We start from the raw sequence: 22603 nt of genomic DNA, 5'->3' as shown, positions 1-22603 counted from the left end.
ACCTCGTAAACTTCTTAGCACTCTCAACAAAAAAATATCCATATAAAAATCTTAAAATAAAATTTCATTTTAACTCTTAAATAAATTTAATCTATTCAGGAATTAAAAGCATGTATATATTAATAATATTAGTATTAATTTTAACTGTTGAGGTCGAATATTCATGGATATTTGTATAAGTACACGCCGCGCAACCTTATATCATCCGTGTACCGAATCTTTGTTCACGAGTTATTAGCGGTCTCGCTGACCACGATGGTAGGCCATAATATAAATGGGAAACATAATGGAACAATCGCAAGAATTATTTAATAATTTAAGAAATTGTTATTTCGTCAAAAAATATTATTTCAAACAATCGTATTTTTTTTATCAAACAATACATGGCCATTATTAGGCACCTATATTTTTTTCGTTTATCTAAAATTTCTTTGTTATTTCATGTTAATTACTGACATTACATATAAATTTAAAAAATTCTTGAAACAAAAGATAATTCGCATTTTAATTTCTATTTAAATCCTTTTAGGTAGAACTATTTTAAAAAATGTAATATTTTTGGCCAGGGTTGAGTAATTTAATGTAACAAAATTAAAAAATATATATATTTTTAATAAAATAATATTTTAAAGTTATATTGTATTTGTGAAATAAATGTAAGCTAAATAAATAGAAATACTGAATGCAATGAAACATTTTTCTCTGTGTACGAATACTTAGTTAATCCCAAGAAAACATAATAAAATGAAATGCGCGTCGTATTTATATGTAGATCTAAAAAATCGCAAATATCTGGAAAAAAACCAAAGAGGTTGAGTTCAGTTCAATCATGTAAAATAAAATCAAAATGACAATATCTGTAATATTCTTTTTATGCATTTGGATAGTTTTACATGAGGGTTGGTTCCCTGTACATGGCATCGTATCATCTTGAAGCTCAAGCAGACTTCTTTACCCTTTCTTCTCTTTCTCGTTCTCTCTCTCTCTCTCTCTCTCTCTGTTCTTATCCTCTTTCTCTCTCTTCATTCTCTCCCTCTTTCTTTCTTGTAGTGAGTGTGAGTATGCGAAAGGTGAGATGCGCATGCATTCATTAGGATATAATGCTGTGGCTTGGAACTGCATGTGAAGCGATTTGCGCAAAGGTAGCAGATTTCAGTGATAACTTCATACTCACATTCAAATATTGAGATCTGCGATATTAATATTAAAAAAAATAAAATTAATTAAAAGTTACAACTAAGAAGCATTTAAAAAAAAAACAATGCTTGTTCAATATATTTAATTTTATTTTTTTAGTAATTTTAAATAAGTATTTCGGCGCATAAAGATATATACGAACTAATAAAGAATAACCTGAAAAATCCAATTTTAATTCTGGAATACGGTTTTAAAAATTCAAATCATATTCATATGATTATTCAAATATTAAAAGATTAAATACTTAAGAAAAGACAAAAAATTAATCTAAAATTATACGACAAAATTTCTTGTTTCAATAACATAATCAAATTCGCATATTCGCATACCCATTCGTCTAAAGTACAAGACCTCATTACAATAGAAGATCGTTATATTTGAATTATTCAATTGAATTTATTAATATTTTGTATTTTTGTCTCCGAAAATTGATCATTTTCAACAATCTGGAATATATTTCATTTATTAATGTGTTTCCAAGCCATAGCGTAATTATTTATCTCCTACATAGTGTAGATATCACTCTAAAATAAGCTCATGCTTAATAAGTGCGAATGCGTACTCCAAAAAGCGAGCGACAATGACTACCAGAACCGGCTAATGAGGAAACACCGCGCAAACAGTGAGCGCTCTGAGAAGCTACGTAAATTTTACCTGATGCATGGGGTCGTATCCCATGGAGCCGTCGTTGTACGGCTGCGAGCCGTAGTCACTGCCGTTTATTCCCATGCTGTATCCGGCCATATCCTGCGGTCCTCCGGGTGGCGCCGGCGACATCATCGGCGTTGGGGTGCCCTGGCTGGCACCGCCCATGCTGTATGGCGATGCTCCTGCAAAAGCTGCTGTAGAAACCATCGCGGTGCATACAGAATTCGAGGGTGCGTCTTTTTAAGTTCTTTTTTTAAGCCACAGCGATTTTTATTCTCTCGTGTCTCGCATGCTTATGCTCTTTTCTGGCTCTCGAAGGCGTAACGTCGAACGAGAACACAAAAGAGATCTAATTATTGCAAAAATATATGCAAGAAATGATATAACAGGGCAAGTTAACTCTTTTCACGCCTGATTAGTGTCTAATTTACGTCTTATTACAATGGTTTTTAGGCTCGCTGATTATTAAGTCAAAATTCAAAATAGTAGATCTAACATAATCCAAGTCCAACAAAATTTAGCATGTTGGTCCGCCACATTGAATCCGTCATTTTGAATTTATGTAACATAAAAAACCCAGCAAACGTACGTTGATCTTCAAAATAAGTTGAGAAAGAATTCGCTATCTTAATTTTTGTGGAAAATACATGTATTTTTCATTTTCACTTCATTTTACAAGTATTTAACAAGGTGCAGAAGGGAGAAGCTCATAAAGATGTAAACTTTTTGTAAAGTCCCAATCTGGAGTTGCCAGATTGGGAGATTCTTTTCCCAAATATAGGTTTTGTTACAGGAAACTTTTTGGATAGATAAAGAATTTAGAAAAATCTTTAGGAGAAGGAAAATATAAAAATCTATAATATTTTTATTCTCTTAAAAAAATCCCCCAAATTGTGATAGTAACAATTAACAAAACCCAAATTTTGAGAAAAATTCCTCAAACCTTAGGCAACTCCGCCGGCCACTAGACACGAATTCATTATTGCTCTCGAATATAAACGCGTCAGTAATTTCATTTGGTTGAAAAATAAGATTTCTTTCTCCTCGGGGAATATCCGAGCCTTCTCCTAATTTGCTTCAGATTTGTATAAACATATCTGCCTTCTGAAGCCGAATATCCCGTGCTTGTAAAACCTTCGCGCCATTCGAGGCAAGCGTTGTTTCGCAGGGCTGGGTAGCGCGGTCGTTAGAATTCCGTTTCTTTAATTACGAGAGGACCGCGGGCCGTTTCATCGCGTGGACGAGGAAAGACAAACGCAGAGAGTGTTGAAAGAAATGCGAGAAGCTCGGAATTTCCATCGTACCCTAGCGTCTCACCCATCCTCTCTCGCCATCTGACTCGTGTTCTTCCCTTCTCTCTCGTATAATTGGTGAGTTAAAAATATCTCATGCCGGCGTCCGAAATAAAGTGAGACGCCTCGGTAGTTAAGCGAAAGCGCGCCTAATTGCGACCGGGGTGAGATCCACGAATCCGTGGAATTTCGGAATGGGATCGGCAATTTTTCTTTTCACGAGGACTAGGGAGAGAATCGCCTTCGAGGTTGGGTGGTGTAGACGAAAGTAGGTAGCGAGCAAGGACGAGAGATGAGAATGTCTACCCTGGAGAATGTAACGAGAAAATTTCGTATATAGCCTTTTATATATATATATATATATATGCTCCGTCTGCAATACTTTCGAAAATATAGCAATTTTTGAAAAAGTTTAATCACGGAGATGTTTCTTCCGAGTATCACGTGCCAGAGAACACAATTGGTACGGTTAGATTTATTTTTCATCTGCGATTCATCGACGGCCGTAATAATAATGTCACTACCGCGCCGAACAATGAGCAGTAACTCAGTCGCCTAATGATTTACAGTAATGAGACTTCCTCTATCCTGATTCCAAGCTTAACGTTGTACAAAAAAAATCCTGGCATATGTATGATACGTATCGCAATTTGTCTGTTAACAGTGTTAACCTTTACAAGACAGAAACGCCAATGTAGTGACACTGTAATTTCCATGTCTACTTTTAGTACTTGTTCTCCGGACTTTTAATACCTATGAACCGATAGCTTTCGGAATGTAGTCATGCTTGTCGAGCAGTTGAACGTAATTAGTTGGATCTACAAGTAAGAACCAACCATTCAATTACTCTGTGAGTATAAACTACATTTTAAATAAAAAAATAATATGTTACTTTGCTGCGACTTAGTATGTAAGTGTTATTTGAATTCAACGGCATCTAAAACACTAACAAAAATTTATGTTTTTGATTGTTGGATAGTCATATTGGATTTGTTATTTTAAATTTTGGACTTTTCATGTAAAATGTTTAAATTCAGCGAACCTAAAAATCTCGTACAACAAATCTTTAGATGATTTGTCAATTTTTAAATATTGGCATTACTATAGAGAATAATGAGAAACCAATATAATAGCTCGGAAACAATATCATGTTTTAAGGAAAGAAATACAATCAGTTACAATGCATTTTACTTACAATTAAAGACAAGATTTTAAAATATAAGATTTTAAAAATAAACCCATTCGTCCTCTAAAAGTTAATTATTTCAATTTACAAGATCCCTCCCCTCTCTCTGAGAACAATTTACATCCTCCGCTTTTATCTTTTGTTTTTCCACGAAGCTCAACGATGCAACAAAGGAGCAATAAGCCCGAGAGAGCATTGAGAGATAGAAAGAATGGTAGCAATGTAAAAGCACTTTGGAAAACATTTTATAAATCGCCATTCGTAAAGCAAAATCGCTTTCGACTTTCAGATTAATAACAGAATGTTGCTTTTCGATTATAAAGATATTCGCACCTAGACATTTGATCAATTTCGTGAATTACTATTGTAGAATTTTTCTAGTGCTTAAAGCAAAACGAACTCATGAAGGAACACCCGTCGCTCGTTAGCGAAGGTTTGAACTTACCGGCTGCCTTCTTGGCTGCGTACAGATTCGCTTCTTCCTGCGCTTTACCGATATTCTTCTTGTAGCGTATTCTCTTATTTCCAAACCAATTGGACACCTGATAGCAAACGAAACGAAGCTCATTTCAATCAAAACCAGAGAATTCTCAAACGCACGTCTAACGTATTTAATTCTTTTTTCATCAACGCAATCATAAATATTCGACACCGTGATATAGCATATCTTTTCCAAAGAAGCTTAAAAACTTTTAAAATTAAAAGTCATAGAGTGACATGGAATATTATACAAGTTGCAAAAGTTTGTCATCGTCTAATATGTGGAAGAAAAAGATAGTGGACGATACCTGGCTCACGGTAATTCCACATTTTCGTGCAAGCTCCTCCTTGGCCTCTTCGCTCGGATAAGGATTACTGAGGTGGGAATAGAAGTATTCGTTCAGAATTTCGGACGCTTGTTTGCTGAAATTTCTTCTTTTACGTCTGTAATAAGAATTAATTCGTGTCATGTTAATTGCGGCGAATACTTTTTGATTCTGAACTGAGGGTTGGCCGGAAAAAGTCCAGCACGTGGCAAATATAATTTTATGTAAAAATAAACATAAAGAAGGCCAATTTAGTTTACAGCGAATCTTGATAATAATAATTTTTTAATTTGAATTTAGATTTGTACAATCTCCAGCTTATGTGAGAGAATGCGCGCCGCATGTTCGTTCGAGTACGAACATCAGCATTATTAAAATGTTGCTTGTCAATTTAATTCATAATATTACGTATTCCGATTTTGGTTAAGAATTGGAAACCACTAGACCGATAGTAACCCTCTCATTTTTATGTTCAATATTTAATGGAAAAAAAACCGGTAGTAATAGAATTAAAAAATTTATTACCAATATAAATCTAGTCCATTCAACATCTTGTAACACAAATCTAATTTATTTTTACAAAATGTAAACATGTTAAAGTAAAAATAATAAAATTTAAGAATTGCACTTGTTTTTAATAAATAAAATATTTTTAATAATTTATTATTAAATTTATAAAAATTTAAAGGTCTAATGAGAGAGTATACGCGCGGTAGTTGGTGGACAAAAAAATTTTTATTTAATCAACTTGTCTTTTACATGATTGTTTCAGTCCCGCTTCGGACCATCCTCAGCATAACAATAAATTTCGGATTGTAATGTCCGTAGCAGGAACAACGAGTTTCTCTCGATGAGTCAATGATGTTGCGTTGCCACATGCTTGAAAGGACCCGTGACAGATTTAGCGATTCGATCCATGCCATGGAGGACGCACGTTACAAGAAAATTCTCGAAAAACCATTGTACAGCCGTACTAATTGAAAGAAACTAACCTTCAACTAAAAGAAACTAGTTTCTTTCAATTAGTGCGGCTGTACAATGATTTTTGAAGAATTTTCTTGTAACGTGTGCCCTCCACGGCATGGATCGAATCACTAAATCTGTCACGGGTCCTTTCAACCATGTGCCTACGCAACATCATTAAGACTCATCGAGAGAAACTCGCTGCAAAGGACACTACAATCCAAAATTTATTGTTATGCTGAGGATGGCCCGAAGCGGGCTGCGAGGCCGAAACGTTCATGTAAAAGATTAGTTGATTAAATAAAAATTTTTGCCCACCAACTATCGCGCGTATACTCTCATTGGCCTTTTAAATTTTTAATTTTATTAAAAAAATATGAAATTTTGCTAGATTCCGGACAAACAAAAGACAAAAATAACATATTACTCATTTGCTACAATATAACTGAAAAAAAGTTTATCAATTTAAAATATTCACATTTTATAATATTTTTAAATGCGATATTACAAGTATTACAAGTTAATTTACTAGTTGTAGAGAAATGAAAATATCATTAGCGCTCTTGACTCAGTATGTACTGAATTCTCTCATCAGAATGTTCTTTTTTCTTTTACGCAGACAACTAAAAAATGGCAATTGTGTCGTAGCAAATGAGCAACATACGAGTATGATACACATTAAATGCATTTTATACGCATCCATTGTATTATTTCAACACAAACCTGGCGTCTAAAAATCGACTCCTCAGAATCATTACGGCTTCGCAGGTGGACTGTTTCAACTGCATCTGGATGCTGGAGAACTTCTTGTGAATAATCTGGACCATCCTTTCGATTTCTTTCGGTGTGATAGGCCTAGTGCGACTCTGTTCCCTCAACAGGTTCATTACGTGAGTAGTGAATTCGTTACAGGCCTGAAACAACAAAGACAAAGCGTTGAGCTTTACCGTTCATTAATCATCCGAAAGGAGGCGCGAATCTAAGACATTCATTAGCAGATAAACTATTAATTAAAAATGTAAAACTGTTTCAAGATAAATTTGGATAGCTCAGAGAGCTCGTCGACGTGATGAAAGGCGGGAGGACTAAGACTAGCGAGACACGAAGGAAAGTACTATGACCAGAGCGTGAGAGGAAAAGTCGAGCGACGAAGCAAGGGAGGAAGTGAGAGACGAAGGGCACGTACATATAATGCATTATTCCTGGTGGCTGCTCGGTTTAAGGGAAAAAAGGACTTTGCTCGATATCAGTATTCGAGGCGAGCACGTTGTCTCTCGAAAGGGAGCAAGCCAGAGAGATAGAGAGCGAGACGGGCGGTGTGAGTCGAGCAGGGGGAGTGGCTTTTCCTGAGGGAAGGAGCCGGGAAAAGGCCGCGGGAGGGTGTCGGGATACGGAGGGTGGATGGTGGAGAAAGGGGATCGAACAGGGTGGCTTGCAATTTCGAAATGGATTCCATTCCGCCGACGAAACCCCCCGTCTCCACCGGCTTCTCTTCCCCTCCGTTCTCTTCCTCTTCGTTCCTTTCTTCGCGCGGGACTCAACTGGGGTGGATCAACCCCGTTCTTCCTGGCTGTTGCACGTGATGAAGAAAGAGGGAAAGAGACAGAAAGAAAGAGAGAGAGGGGGGGGGGAGAAGATGCAAGGAACGAACGGAACGCTGCTGAATTGGATGGAAAAGTCGTAGCTAGTCACATTTCCCCGGACTGATTTCCTTTAATTTCTGAAACGCTTTAAGTCTCGGAGTAAATGATACTACTATCGGTGATCACCCGATAGGTTCTAATGCAGGAAATCGATTATATTAACTCTGTGGTTTTATATCGAGACGGATTCAATGAAATGCATTGTGATAACGTTACCAACTATATCTGCATTATGTATAATTACGAGAGGAGAAATCAAAAACTAAAAACAATTGTTAAATTACGGGATAATAGAGTATGTGGAAAAGTGATATATTCAATTACTCTATTAAATTACAATTAATTCTATTAAAACTGTTAAATGTATTTTGCTTTTACTTGATTTTCCGTTGTATATACTATGTCTCAAAATTCCTACACGCGGAGTTTACAAGATTCTTTACATTAGTAGCAAAAGAAATAACTTTTTCCTCTAGCGAAATTGCATCCGACAAGTAGCTCTTGCGAGAGAAAAGAATAAAATTAACGAATGAGCGCTCTTGTCAATGTAGCGTTCAGAATCGGCGCACTTGTATCTAGTCTTTGACTTCTTTCCATACTGTATTTCTTAAAATATGAAAAATTAACAAAATAACGATGATTAAAATCAACAAGAGTTAATGCGATTCTCAGTAGTATATACTAGTATATAATAACTAATTTTATTCAAAAAAAGACAAGATTCTACAAGGGACGTTTTGGCCTAAATTCGAACCATCTTTAGCAAATTGCAAATCTTGGTGGAACTCATGCTCTCTGCATCACGGAAGCAACAATCCTGAATGTACGTCAGTCACAATCGGATAGGTCGAGTGATTAATAGATTGAAAAGTCCTGTATGTGGCGAGCAAACAATTAATCCATATGTGAAATAATATATAGCAAGTTTGTCACTCATCATATGAAACAAAGAGCGAGAGTTCTACAATGATGTATATAATACGTAGTAGATAATATAAAATAAATAAATGATACAACTAATAAGAAAAACAACATAAATATTTGTAGTAGATACTGCTGCTTAGTTACCTCAGCACATATACATATATATATTATTCAAAAATTACGAAGCGTTATCGAAAAATCACATAGGCAAGCAAATGTTTTTACATGTCTTACATTTTTTTCTTAAATTATTGTACAGTCGTTTGAGTATTTCATGTCCTTAAATAATATAAGTGTAGATCTTACTTAACATATACCCATCGATCATTTCTATTTATCTGTCTCATTATTTGCATACTTTGAATTTCTTTTTAAATAAACAATGTGTAACAAATGTTAATACATATGTATATAAAGTGGATAATGTGCTACGTAAACTAATTTTATCTTGAGATTACAAATATACATACGTATTAATAGTGATAAATTTTATAACACAATGATAATAAGAAAGCCTTCTTCGGTCGTAGCTGGATCTTAGTGCCTGTATTTATTCGTGTGATTTTATATACTTCTTCGAATTCAACCAGAATGTGCGCCAAATTTGTTCCGGTCGTAACACAGCATGTCAAATAAGAATTAGTAACATCACGATTTTTATTAAATTAACTTATTTAATATAATAATTGATGCTGATTTGCATCTATATACCCATTCCCCCCTGAAAAAACTGTAAAAAAATTTATTGCAAAAAAATAACCCACCCGCACATTCTAGTTGAATTCGAAGAAGTATATAAAATTACACGAATAAATATAGGCACTAAATATAGGCTAAGATCCAGCTACGACTAAAGAAGGCTTTCTTATTATCATTGTGTTGTTACATTATCGGTCCAAAAACATATCTCTACGATAAATTTTATATTCTTTTTTTTAATGCACTCAATTCACACGGAACTTTAGTGGTTATCGAGAAGTAATTATAAAATTAAAAAATTGAATTTTATTTCAAGTTTCGATAAATTATAATAAAATAAATAAAAACATATTAAAATATATTATAAGAATATATCTTCATACATGTTATTTCTTGAGTCATAACAACGCTATACTTATCCTGAGACTATTTGACACATAAGAAACGTAAAAATAAAAATTAATACAACTTAAATTCCTATTAGAATGTTCAAATTTGTCTCAAATTAAATAAAATCACACTACAATACCAATTAAAAAATTTATTTTTATCCTAGATTTAGGTTTTTTATTTGAAATCAAAACAGAAACAATGCAAGAATTAGCATTTCTTTTTTTCGCAGTTAATTTTGTATACTTATATGGAATCAAACGGGTAGTCTCAATTTGACCTAAATAAGGTAATCGCACTGCAATACCAATTAGGAAATTTATTTTTATGCCATATGTGAGTTTTCTGTTTAGAATTGAAATAGAAGCAATGGAGAAATTCTCATTTCTTTTTTTCCACGATTATCATCGGTATACTTATATATGGAATCAAATAGAGAATTTTTCATTTTTATACCAAACATTGAATTCAGTAGAATAAAAAGATAAAAATTACTTTTATATTGATCAATCTGCATATAGTTTTTCTTGTTGTGCATTACTACTAATATTGTATTATTATTATTGTAAATAACATTATCAATAGTTTTTATTTTAACAAGTAAAACTGCAGTATGAAAATAAAAAATAAGTGCCATATTTATCGTTACGATCAAAGATTGACTGACTGATACGACGATCCGAATTGCTAAAATGAGGTTTGTTAGTGCAACTATGTATTAGCATTTAATAAAATGTATTCAATATTAACTCTGTCTTAACGACTAAACAAGCATTAATTTTATAAGATCTCAAATTATTACAACCAGTAATTGAATAAAGTATTTTTTAGAAAAAAGACAAGTCTAACCAACAATCTATACAACAAACATTTTTAGTATTTATACTTAACAATTTAAATGTGTTAACATTTTGCTCAATTTAAAATAAAAATAAAATCAAAATCAAAAAGCACTTTAGAAAAAACTAATGTTAGAAAAAACTAATGAGATCTGTTCAGATTTCCCAGATTTAGGATCGAGTTTACAAAATGTTATACTTTTAATCAGAATGTTTACAGATTTCTCAACCAGAACCTACAATATAATTTTTAAGGGAAATCTGGCTGGTTTTTAATTTGATCCAAAAAAGTTTTCCATGCGGTATTGACACTTTTTTCGTTTATATTTCTGAGAGATACTTTGAATAACTTTTTCTTCTCTATAGATGACGTCGGTAGACACTTGCGATACCGAGTTGCAAAATAGCAAAGATCAAAATACTATCTACGATATAAATCAGCTACAAGCATAAATTCGATTATGCAACCATCGAGAACTCTCACCGGATTGTTTCTCTAACCACGGGAATCGCGGCGAGAGAGAGAGAGAGAGAGAGAGAGAGAGAGTGTGTGTGTGTGTGTGTGTGTGTGTATGCGCGCGCGCCGGTATATTTAACACACGTTGGAATTTCCATAATGTTAGCGAAGCCGAGCATACTCGCTTCTGCTATATATTCTCGCGATACACGTACGCAGTTATATTAATAGAGCGTGTCGCAGTAAAATTAGAGCGTCGTGAGAAAATTTGCTTCGCCGGGAGGCACTGAACGCTTTCGTTAGGACCACAATCTTCTGTTCTAGCTTTTCGAAATAATAAATAATACAGCAGTATTTAATTTGTTGAAATGAATAAAGAAGCGTCAATTACGAGGCTAGATCTTGATGTGCACTATTATTTTTATATGTAAATCGTAAATACATTTTCAGTTTTTTTTTTTTTTTTAATAATAAACCGTTGATCTTGAAACGCAATCATAAACTAAAGCTTGAAATAATATTACAAATTAAGTTGATCGTTAATTTAACAATGATGCTACCAGTATTCTAAAAAAAAATTGTAAATAATTTATTGTTAAATATATTATAATCCAGCCATTTTTGGTGTTCGGCACGCAGTTTGTAAAAAAAAAAAAAAAAAAATGAAAATAAATTTACGATTAACATGTAAAAGTCCGACGAAATTAGACGTCAAGATCCAGCCTCGTAGAGTCGACGCTTCTTTACTTACAATACACATTGGATAATTACAATTAAGCGATCTAGTTAAAATTATTATTGTTTAATTTGTTCATACCTTCATACCCAACTTTCCAATGTATTCCAATTCCGTTTCGTCTCCGGTTATAAAATACCATCTTTTTTCCTAAATTATGGCAATAGTTTAGGAGGTACTTACGTAAGGATATGTAAGAATATTTACATTCCGCTATGATACTTATAATGCGATTTACGGTGGATCATACTAGTCGAACGAGTACATACAGTCGCGCGGGCAGTAAAATAAAATATTTATGCGCGCGTAAAAAGTGCCTCCCCCACCCGCGATGCATCGGAAGATGCATTCTGCATTGCTTTTTCCCCGAGATACAATGCAGGGATAGCCCGAGGTGCGCGCGGTCGGAATCAGAGTTGGGAATCGGATAAAATAAAGGCGGGCATGCACCGACAAAATTCATGGTAGAGACGATGTTTGCTGGCGGTGATCACGCGATCTCGTAAAACCCGATGCGGTTCTATTCTCGTGCTTGTCACGCCATGTTGCATAGTCAGGCAGACATTCACCCTAATGCAGCAGAGTCGACCGAATTTGAATAGTAAATTTCGCTTATGACCAAACTTTCTGTCCTGACAACGTCAGGCCGCTAACTAAACCAATTACTAAACTTTTCAGATCTAGCAAAATATTTATATCGTGCGTTTTAACAAATTTTCCTCTGAGCACCCTGTGCAATTGAGTTCTTGCCTCCCTTTCTCTCTCTTTTTCTCTATCCCTCTTTCTCTCGAGGGGTGCTGCTTAATCAAGTACCATTACTCGAAACACCGTTCTTTCACATACAATTTGAGCTACAAATGATAAAAATGATAATTTCGTCCAAGTCCGGTCGAAATTAAGAAAGAGATTAGAAAGGAGCTCTTTTTCTCGAAGAGGGGAGAGAGGGGACCTCCTCTTCGAGAAGGGGAAGATTTAAAACTCGTTAACGGCCCCGTTTATCGGCGGACCACCCCTCGGCACGCACTGCATTGCAAAGTGCACGCGAATGCATATATGTTTTCGGTGCGCTCGGCGTGCATATTGTTGCGGCCACAAAGAGCCGGGCACGCATTACAGGGGCGGGGCCAGGGCGTATCCGAGAAGACGGTCGCGAATCATCGTTTACGATTTCCACTGACGACAAGGCGAATTTCCCGAATTGCCCGAATTGTCACTTTCCATCAATTGTAATCTTCAATTTCCACATCGACGGCTCGCCGCGCCGCGTCGCGTCCCGTCGCGGCCAGCTCTAAATCGCGAGAAAAGGCAATATCGCGTTAACGGCTCGCAACCTTTCGAGACAAAAGGACGCGATACTGGCGATTACTGGCGAAGCCAGTTGCATTAAAATCATTTTGCGCGAAAATACAGTATGCCCTTTTAATCCGACCCTGATGAATGCGCGCCGAGCCGCGCCGAGCCGCACCGCGCCGCGCCGGTGGACCTCCGGGGCTGTGCGTGTTTACCGCGGGGAAACATCAAGCCCGCTGACACACGGTGAAATATGGGGTCGAAGCGGGTGTGGCAATTAAAGCACGCGGTGTGTGCCTGCACAACGGCGCACATATAACACCCGCAGGGAGCGGGCCGAGAGGGTCGAGCGAGCGGCAGGAAAAACTGCCGGTGAAAACGCGAGCGGCGTTAAAAAGAGTTATGCGCGTGGGGCCGATGAGCGGGCCCTATTTACGCTAAAAATGGCCGATTACGCGCGATGTCATGAGAACGTAAGGGCTTTTACGCGCGTACGTCAAGCGGAATGACTGGTAATCTGTCCCGTCACGCTGCTGAAAAAGGAATGAGAACGTGTCCGGCGATGAATACGCGCGATTTTATAATCGCCGCGCGACTTTGCGTCGCCGCGCCGCGTCGGCCCGATGGCCGCGTGAACGTTCCTAAATCGAGGCGGAGTATCTTTGAAATAAATTTATGAAAAATTTAACTGTGTACGTACGTACGTGTGTGTGTCGCGAAAATCGCCTTGCAATTTTCGAGTATTCAGTATTTGACACAATTTCTCATGTAAGATAAATGTCCCAGCAAGATTTGTGTAAAAAAATCCGGCTTTTCTTTTTAAACCCAGTGGCTTTTTTTTTAGGTTGTATTGAATTTTTTCAGGTTTTATGTTTTTATTTTATTAGTTAATCCATTAATGATTTTTTAACAAAATGTACTGTTCAATTGATAATTTTATTATGAATTAATTTCTATTTTTTAAGCACATTTAAATTGAGAAAATGGCTAATCAATCGGTAAAGCGGATCTTTGTGCTTAACAATAATTTTCTAGGTGAATTTGTATACAATTTCCCCAAACTGCGCGTAGCATGTTTGGACTTTACTTAAAACGCAACTGTTAAGTAGAACTGTAAGTATAATTCACAAATTAAATTGCTAGTTAATATAATAATTTTGATACTTAAAAGCATCTAAATTTTTTAATTCTCTTAAAATAAAAAAATTCTATTAGGTGGGCTTTTGTATGTAAATTTTTTTTTAATGGACCTTATTGACAGTAGATTCAGTGACTTTTATTGGGTTGAGCCCACCTCATCAAACGATTATCTCTGTAAAAGATATGTGCAGACATATGACGATGCAAACTTGAGACTGTTCCTTTTTTGTAAAGATTCACGATATCAAATGATCTAATTGTTAAAATTATTTAATTAACTGAAATATGAAATATATTATAAAACTAAAATTGTAAAATTATTACTAACATACAAAAACGACAATTTTTTAAATTATTCCAAAAATCAGAACTTATAAAGCATCCGAATAAATTAATTTTTGGACAATCTAAAACGTTCTTCTTAAATACATTTGTTTTTAATGCATTATTGATACAAAATAAATACAAAATATATTATCTTGAAAAATACATAATTTAAATTGACAAATACATATGTTAATACATAATGAAATATTTATATAAAGTTTCTTAAAAAATTTTAAAAATTTTTAAATATAAATTTTAACCTGGCATAACAAATTTATTCTTTTAACGTTAATTTTTATAATATAATCTATCTTATAAATATTTTTAAGCATGTAAAGAAATTAAATTTTAATATTATAAAAAAAATACATTTAAAATTAATAATAATAAGTTTAAGTATTCAAGTGTAAGTGTCCAAGTATAGGGATACGTTCAGTTACTGGAGCATTTATCCTAATTTCGTTAAACGCTTTGACCATTTAATATAGCAGAAATAACTAATCACGTCACATACGTTTAAAAGTTTTAATAGTTTAATTAATATTTTTCCAAGTACGGTTAATTGACTTATTTTCTTATTTCATCGAATTTGCAAAGTCTTATCCAGGTGAAATTGTCGCGCCGCGTCGCGACCGGTGCAGGCAGAGATTTCAAGAGGAAGCGACCGAGGGGGAAACTCTTAATGAAACTGCTCGCGATAACATCATCGAATTTCCGTCAGAGCACGACGAACGCGGCAATATCTCGACGCAGTGATTTGCGTCCTCCTGAAAGAACTCGTGTATCACGCGACATACAGGCAGGGTCCGGCACGCGAGATTTTACTTAGCGCGAGCGGGCTGGTTCATTAGCACGCGAGTCACCCTGTCCGAGACTCGAGAGCGACTCGACAACGGTCGTTTCTCGCGGCCGTGCATAACGTTCCCCGTCTTATCGGTTCCCATTTCGAGCGGTCGCAAAATGCTCGAATATCGCAATCTAGTCGCTGTTGAGCACTCGTACGGAAAAAAAGGAGCACGCGTTTGTCTTAACACTATGTACGCACGTTGTTTTTAGACACCTTTTCTGCGTACAATTCTGACTATCCATTTAAATTAATTTTCAATAGTCTTTTGTAGTCCAACCGGGGGTTTGAAGACCCAGACAAATTTTCAATTTTGAATTATTCTGCCTCAAATTTGGACCCATATAGAAAAAAAGTGAAAAACGTTTTAGGTGAAAAAAAAAAGAAAACCGTATTCTAGAATGTTGGAGAGAAGAGTGTAACAGATTTTTTTAGAATTTTTTAGAAAATAAAAAAAACACTATCAAGTATCAGTGAGACGGTTAGATTAGAAAAGCAGCAAACAAAAACATTAGGATCACGAAGGGTTAATATTCGTTAAAAATAGATACATACGATGCGGCCCAAGGGAATAATTAATATTTTCCTTTCGCTAAAAAAAACGTGAAAGCATATACCATGGAAATATCTCTTCGTGTTACGACAATCATCTCGTTGATGTGATTTAAGAATTATTTGTATCATTAACGAAGATTACCATCTAATATTCGCGAACTAGGCGGAATTACAACGCGAACGTTCGATCGGTCGTTTTATCGCGTGAACTCGCGACTGCCCTGGTGATCGCCGTTCGCATCACGGTGAGAAATCCGCTCTCGCTCTCGCTCTCGCATACTATAAACGCAACCTTAACGAGACCGCGAGATCGTCGGCGGACGATAAATTCGCGTCGACGTCGTTGAATTTCACGAGTGGAGAGATTATCGATAGTGGAATCGAGTCGGCTGATAGCGCGCCGGGATGGCCGAAATTTGTCAGCCGCCGGATCTCGACGATAACCGCGAGGCTACGCGTTTAAATTTTTCATTTCGCCGAGAGTTCTCTCGGCGAGGGTGAATAACGGCGCTCGTTTACGCGCCGCGAGTTTATTTTACCGTTCGCCTTTTCCACTTTTCTCTCTCTCTCTCTCTCTCCCCCTTTTCTTCGTTTTTTTTTTTCACGCTCACAAAGTCGGACGGCGATAAAACGACCGATGTAATTCCGCGACCCGAATTCAATACTCGATACAGCACCGATAATGGCGCGGCGGACCCCCGTCGCTCGCCCACAACGAATAATATTCATAAGCAGGATTTGCATAAAGCGAGCGTGCTCGCTCGCCCGCTCTCTCCTCGGAATGAATAATTTTCGTGCAAGTGGGAGGGGATTTTGCGACGTCGCGCGCGCAAACGTAAAAATGTTTGACTGCGGCGCCGCGCGCTGCGAAAATCAATACGCGAGTTAAACTTAACCCGTTTGGCTTAATGGGTCGGTTAGCCGTTTTGTATTTAAAATATATTGATAATTTCATCGAGATTAAATTCGCGAAGCAAACGCAAGGGTCCATTATGCAGTCCAAAGTCGGAAATCCGGTGCAAAAAGCACCCTCGTTAAAACTGAATATATTTCGAGCCGCTCGATAATGATATTTTTTCAATACTTTTTGTTTTGTACGAACCTGCTCGTATTTCTCTAGTTCTTGATGATAAATTTGCCTAATCTGAGCGAGTTTGGCCCTGTAGTCCGAATGCTCGATCGCGTTGTCCGGTTGCCCGGGTGGACCGGCCGCAGCTGCAGCGGATGCCGATGCGGCGGCTCCCGCGCCACCACCCTTCTCTGGTCCAGCGACTCCCTCGGCGATCAACATATTATCCAGCCTCATTAGCTGTGGATCTGGCGGCTCTTCTTCTTGCGTGTTTCTCAGCGACAAAACTGAAAACAGACGAACGAAAATGTCATGTCAGATAAAGTCAAAATTCTATTCGTGACTTTCGTGAGAATGTACACACAAGTAATATTGGGGAAAAAAAAAAAAAAAAAAAAATTTGTCTTCGAATTATTATTTTATGAAAATGCGCCTTTCAAAATCACCTTGGTATTCCTTGTATTTCACACTTGCAATTTCTATTATTATATACATGTCTCCAATGCAAAGTATTCGAAAACAACTAATCTGACTTGGAGAATTTTTAAGCGGCACCCTGAGAGAGGATCCGTTTGAACGAAACAAATTCTTTTTATTGTATCATTATGTTTCGTTAAATTTGTAACGTGTATTTGTATTAACAAAAACTTGTGTCGTTAGAAACAAGTAAAATGTTACGATAGCTAAATTTTTCGTTTGCATGAATTTGTTTGTTTCAATAAAATTTCATAGTTAACGATGATAAGCGCGTTTATCTCGCAATATGCGCCGCCGGAATGCGCGAGCATGCATCTGCTATGGAATTTGAGCAGCACCGATGGAAAATTGCGCGACTAAAAGTTCTCCCGTATACACTCGTCAGAGAAAAATTCATAGTGGTGTTATTGCAACTATAAAAGTGATAACTATACAAGCTCTACATGTAAAATTAACATGGTTCAGTAAACTTTTAAAATCAACTAAAACTTTAATTGCAATAACTATAAAACAGTTTGTATCATCACGAAAACAATATCTGTGCAATCTATTAGTTTGTAATGAAACAGCATCGCAGCTATGAATACATAATTATACAGACTTCACTATAAATAAGTTATGACAATTACATACTTCCAAGTTTCGTACGATCGATTGAGTATACGACCGGAATAACTATGACAGCAGTGGAGCAGTGATGCAAGGCCCTAAGTGCTAAGAATGAGAACGAGAGATCTTGAGTTTGAATCTCAGTCGGTTCAATTTTTCCGTCGTCTACATTTGCATTACTACGCAAATTTTTCTATGGTTTAGTCAACAATTTTACCGTAAATAGTTAAACATTACTGCATTTTCTTAGTTCATATAACTTATTATTGTTTTTATTACAACTTTGTAATATAAAGTTGAAGTGTGTTATTTGGTCAGAAATTTATAGTCGCTGATATGATTTTTTTCTAAACGTAAAAAAAAATAGAGCGCGGCGTATTATAATTAAGATACCCGCGTATATGATTTGACACGTTTTCTCAGAGAGAATGATCTGTCACAATAAAGTCATTCGGGCTTGTACATTACTGAAAAAAGCAGTGACGAAATTAGATAAATTTACTTTGATATGAAAAAACAAAATTCTTTGATTTAATAAAAAAAATATTGAATAATTTTTCAACGCTACATTTTAGTTTAGCGAATAAAATTTAAATAAGAAACCAAAAATTAGCTTTATATAATAAAGAATTATGTTTAGTGAATGAAATTTTCCAATCAAATTGTTTTATTGCGTCAACCAAAGTATTCGTCTGCCCATATCCAAATAAAAGATTTAGTTGATTTAATGAAATTTTGTTTTATTCGATCAAATGAGTTTTTCAATGGGAAATATATCTGCATGTATTCACGTAAAAATCCAATGTCCTGCTCGCACGGCGACCCCGGGTCGCGCGTTTGTCGATCATAAAAGAATCAATTTTGTCTTTGGCCGTCTCCCCAAGCGTCCCCCCGTCAGTCTTTCTCTCGTCTTAAGGGCCCGCTGCACGCAGTGGTTTAGAACGGGTAGTTCTCCGCGGTGTAACAGCGGTTTTATTGTACTTTTACGGCGCATGATGGAGCTGGACGACCCATAAAACCGCAGAGCGAGGGACTTTCTATACCCTACCTTTCGTACACCCCCGGTTTTTCCCACCACCCTCACGTAAGGCTCCCTGTCGCCGCACGAAGATGTATCCTGTCGTCTTGGACAGTTAGCACCCTCACCCGAGGCAAACGTTGGCATGCGAGGGAGACGAGAGAACTAGAACTCTCAGCTTCTTTGACGAAGCGTCACGAGAAATCCCTTCGTCAGAGAAGACTAAATTCTGCGCGCTCACGTACATCTATATATCTTGTTTATTATATAGTAAAATTATGTTCAATCCAACGTAAAATATTAACAGATTGCAAATGTAATAAAACAAACTATGTTTCCAATTCACCAATTTTTTTTAGAGTATCGTAATTAGGTATATTTGGATTATAAAGAGGTGTTAAAAAATCTTTGGAAAAATGGTGATCTTTAGAAATAAAGGTCGATTTTACGAAATTGTTTCGTATTTATATCTCTCGCAACTTTATCCCCTCTTTTTTGCAAATATACATTTTATTATTACTTTTTATATTTTCACTCGTATGATAACTTTGCGTTATTATATTCTTTCGGTCTCGGTGTGACTTTATGAATGAATTTGCGTTTGCAGTTGCCCGAGTCGCCGCTTGAATTCGCTGAAAAGTTTTTTCGTCCACCACTTTTCGCCACGGCTTGCGAAAAAAAGTCTCCAGAGACACGAAAGAAAGGGGGAACGAACAAGACTTCTCGTGGAGTCACGGAGGCGTGAAACGAATGCGCGAAGCTAATGCATTTATACGAAGTGTAACAATTATGCCAGTGGAAAAGAGGGGATAAAGTTCTGTTTCTTCGGTAAGACTCTAGGGAGATTGTCTATAGAGTCGACGTGTTGTTTTAAGTGACAGCGAGACATTTGTTCAAGAAAAGCATTTATAAGAATCATCGTAAATGTAAATAAATTTCCGAGTTTTTAAACAGTTTTAGACAATTTTAAAATAATTATCTTTGCGACAATTTATAGAAAATACAAGTATTTTTTAAGGGGAAAAAAACAATATAATTTGTAGTATTGACATGAGGATATTTTCGTGTTCTTTTCGAATTGAATAAACAACAATTCGTTATTGTTTTTTCGAGTTTCGGATGGATAACGCTGAAAATTGAATTACGATGGCGGAAGGTATGGTCAGATCGAACGGGTTCCGGGAATAAAGTCAAATAAGTTTCGAAATCGTAGCACGTCCCACGGCACTTCCAGGGGCAACTTAAGAAGGGGTTAACGACAGTCAACGCAGCCATTAAAACTTCCGTGCAGCACCGAGAACTTTTCACGGCGCTGTGGGTAATTAAAAATGAAAAACCTCCGGACGGCGCGGCGTCGCTCGCCGAAGGCGGTGGAATAAAACGTCGGTTTACGGCGATGCGGAAGAACTTGCACCATTGAAAGTTAAAAGGCCAAGCAATTTCGATCGCTGATACGAGCGCTCGTTCTAAGGTAGAAATAAATGTTTATCTTCTTTCTTTCTATAAAAACATTATATCAATTTTCATCCTTTCGAATTAATTATTTCGAATTCAATTACATTATTTTTAATCCATTTTTGGTCTTTTTGGAGTCCAATGGATATTTAGCGATTTATAATGTAATTTGCAAAAAAGAAGAAAGGATACTTCAAAGAAAAAAAGGAAAACGTTTTACCTTTTCATTTTTAATACCTATAAATATCAAAGCGTTCAATAATAGACATCTTGTACAATTCACAAACACATTGAGAGAATAAGGTTTAATACTTGTAATTATAATTGCACAATAGTAAAATAATTACGGTTAAGAGCTCCGTTTTTCTAGTTCTTGTTGATATAATCTTAGTAACCTTGTGTTTATAATTCTACCAATTATAACAAAATTTTACTATAAATTATAGTAGTTTCACATATTAATGTAAAATATTAAAAAATATATGAATGCCAAAAATAAAATAAATATTTTTATGTAGCAAATGTAATCACAAGTATAGTAAATATTTTATTAACATGACTTATAGTAAATTATGACAACTGAAATCATTTTTTCTTTCAGTAAAAATCGTATCTTTTGTCTTTTACTAAATTAATGATTATTGAAAAAATATAAAAAAGATTTTAAGATGATTTAAGATTTATATAAGATTTTTCCCTCCTCGTAATAAAAAGTAGAAATCGAAAGGGTTAACAGAATTGTGAGTTAAATTGATGCTAAATGTATACCGTACATGTATTACATATGTGAAAATCTCATAATATAAATTCGGCAATGACGTTTCGTTCCCTTGTATTGCCAGTAGCAGAATATAAGAAAGAGCGTGAATTAAACGTTCTTTCGGAATTATTTTCGTGCTTGCGGGGAGGACGGGCAGACGGCAGAATCGGGCGGGGGTGGCTGGCTTATGAGCAATAATCTGGCTATTAGGGGGTGTAAGGGGCGGCTCTGCGTGCTGCCAAGCTGAAGAGGGGCCAGAGATGGTAGCAGCCTCCTGCGGGGGTCCTTACAAGCGCGTAAACTCAGTTTTACTAGCAGTTAACATTTTACGACTCAGACGGTCTGCTCGAGCCGTTTGCTCTTGCTCTCGTTGCTCCCCACATCTCTGTCTTTCTGCCACATTTTCTTGCTTTCCCTCCCCCCCCCCTCTCTCTCTCTCTACGATTGACACGTGTGCGACGCGCAGATCTGTATATAGGACACCCAGTATATAAACTCATGCCTGCTAAAACGTAAACTGCTCGTCGCTCTTGAGGATCATTTGCGAATAAAGTACATTAATACGACACCCCATTGAAGAGGGTCTATTTGCAGGCTAATTGCACGACTAATTTGTCCGTCGCAAAACGGCCCTAAACGATTAAAGAAATCATGATACTGTGAAAAATAACGCGTTACCGTTAACGCTAACGCCTCCGATTACGGTGAGTGGCGAATCGCAGATATCCTACGTAAAACCGGATCCGGATTAAGAGCAAGCGAGAGCGAACAAACACGAACAAATAACTCGTTTCGATGAGTGCGAACGGCACCGTACTCAACCGACTTTAAGTATCACAAGCGGATTATAATTTCATGGGTCAAAACCTCGGCTCTGCTTGTCGACTGTTTCTCTACACTCTTGATCCTGTATCGCGTAGTACCTTTAAATTCGCTTCGAGGTATAATTTCTAAATGTAAATGACATTTCAAGTTACACAGCGATAGGTAATACTTTTTCGTTATATTGGCACGAGATACTGAATATGCGACAATAATAAATTTGGCGATACGATTGAAAGTATCATTCTTATTAATAGTATTATGGTATTTTTTATAGAAAGTGTACAAGATTTCTCATACGTACAGTCGTGAGCTAAAAGGTTGCAACACATTTTCTTTGATGGTTAGATGGTTCGATGCTTAATTGGTTGGATCCACAGGTAAGAACCAATGACGTTTGCCATTTGATGAGCAAGTCTACATTCCAAAAACAATCGAAGAAAATGTGTCGCAACCT

General features: G+C 36.3%; 1 protein-coding gene across 14 annotated transcripts in view; it reads right to left on the bottom strand.

Moving 5' to 3' along the window:
- The window catches only part of LOC105204454 (homeobox protein extradenticle), a 75556-nt gene that overhangs the window by 17784 nt on the left and 35169 nt on the right, over positions 1-22603 (bottom strand). For 6 of the 14 annotated variants that reach the window (XR_005575021.1, XM_026138168.2, XM_026138170.2 and 3 more), the window contains exons 3-7: positions 17039-17292; positions 6816-7006; positions 5112-5247; positions 4769-4865; positions 1852-2039 (exon numbers count right to left, since the gene is read on the bottom strand). Coding sequence is in view for 12 of the 14 variants with exons in the window: in XM_026138168.2 (XP_025993953.1) it covers positions 1852-2039; positions 4769-4865; positions 5112-5247; positions 6816-7006; positions 17039-17292 (866 nt within the window). In the remaining 2 variants the exon portion in view is untranslated. Of the gene's footprint in view, positions 1-802; positions 1191-1851; positions 2040-4768; positions 4866-5111; positions 5248-6815; positions 7007-17038; positions 17293-22603 lie in introns of those variants that run through there. The other 8 variants (XR_005575022.1, XM_039450681.1, XM_039450683.1 and 5 more) reach the window with 3 other exon arrangements.

Source organism: Solenopsis invicta, chromosome 6 (genome assembly GCF_016802725.1).
Source record: "Solenopsis invicta isolate M01_SB chromosome 6, UNIL_Sinv_3.0, whole genome shotgun sequence".
Classification (NCBI taxonomy): Eukaryota; Metazoa; Arthropoda; class Insecta; order Hymenoptera; family Formicidae; genus Solenopsis; species Solenopsis invicta.
The sequence above is the reverse complement of the archived record's forward strand: the minus strand, read 5'-3'. Positions and strand labels throughout refer to the sequence as shown.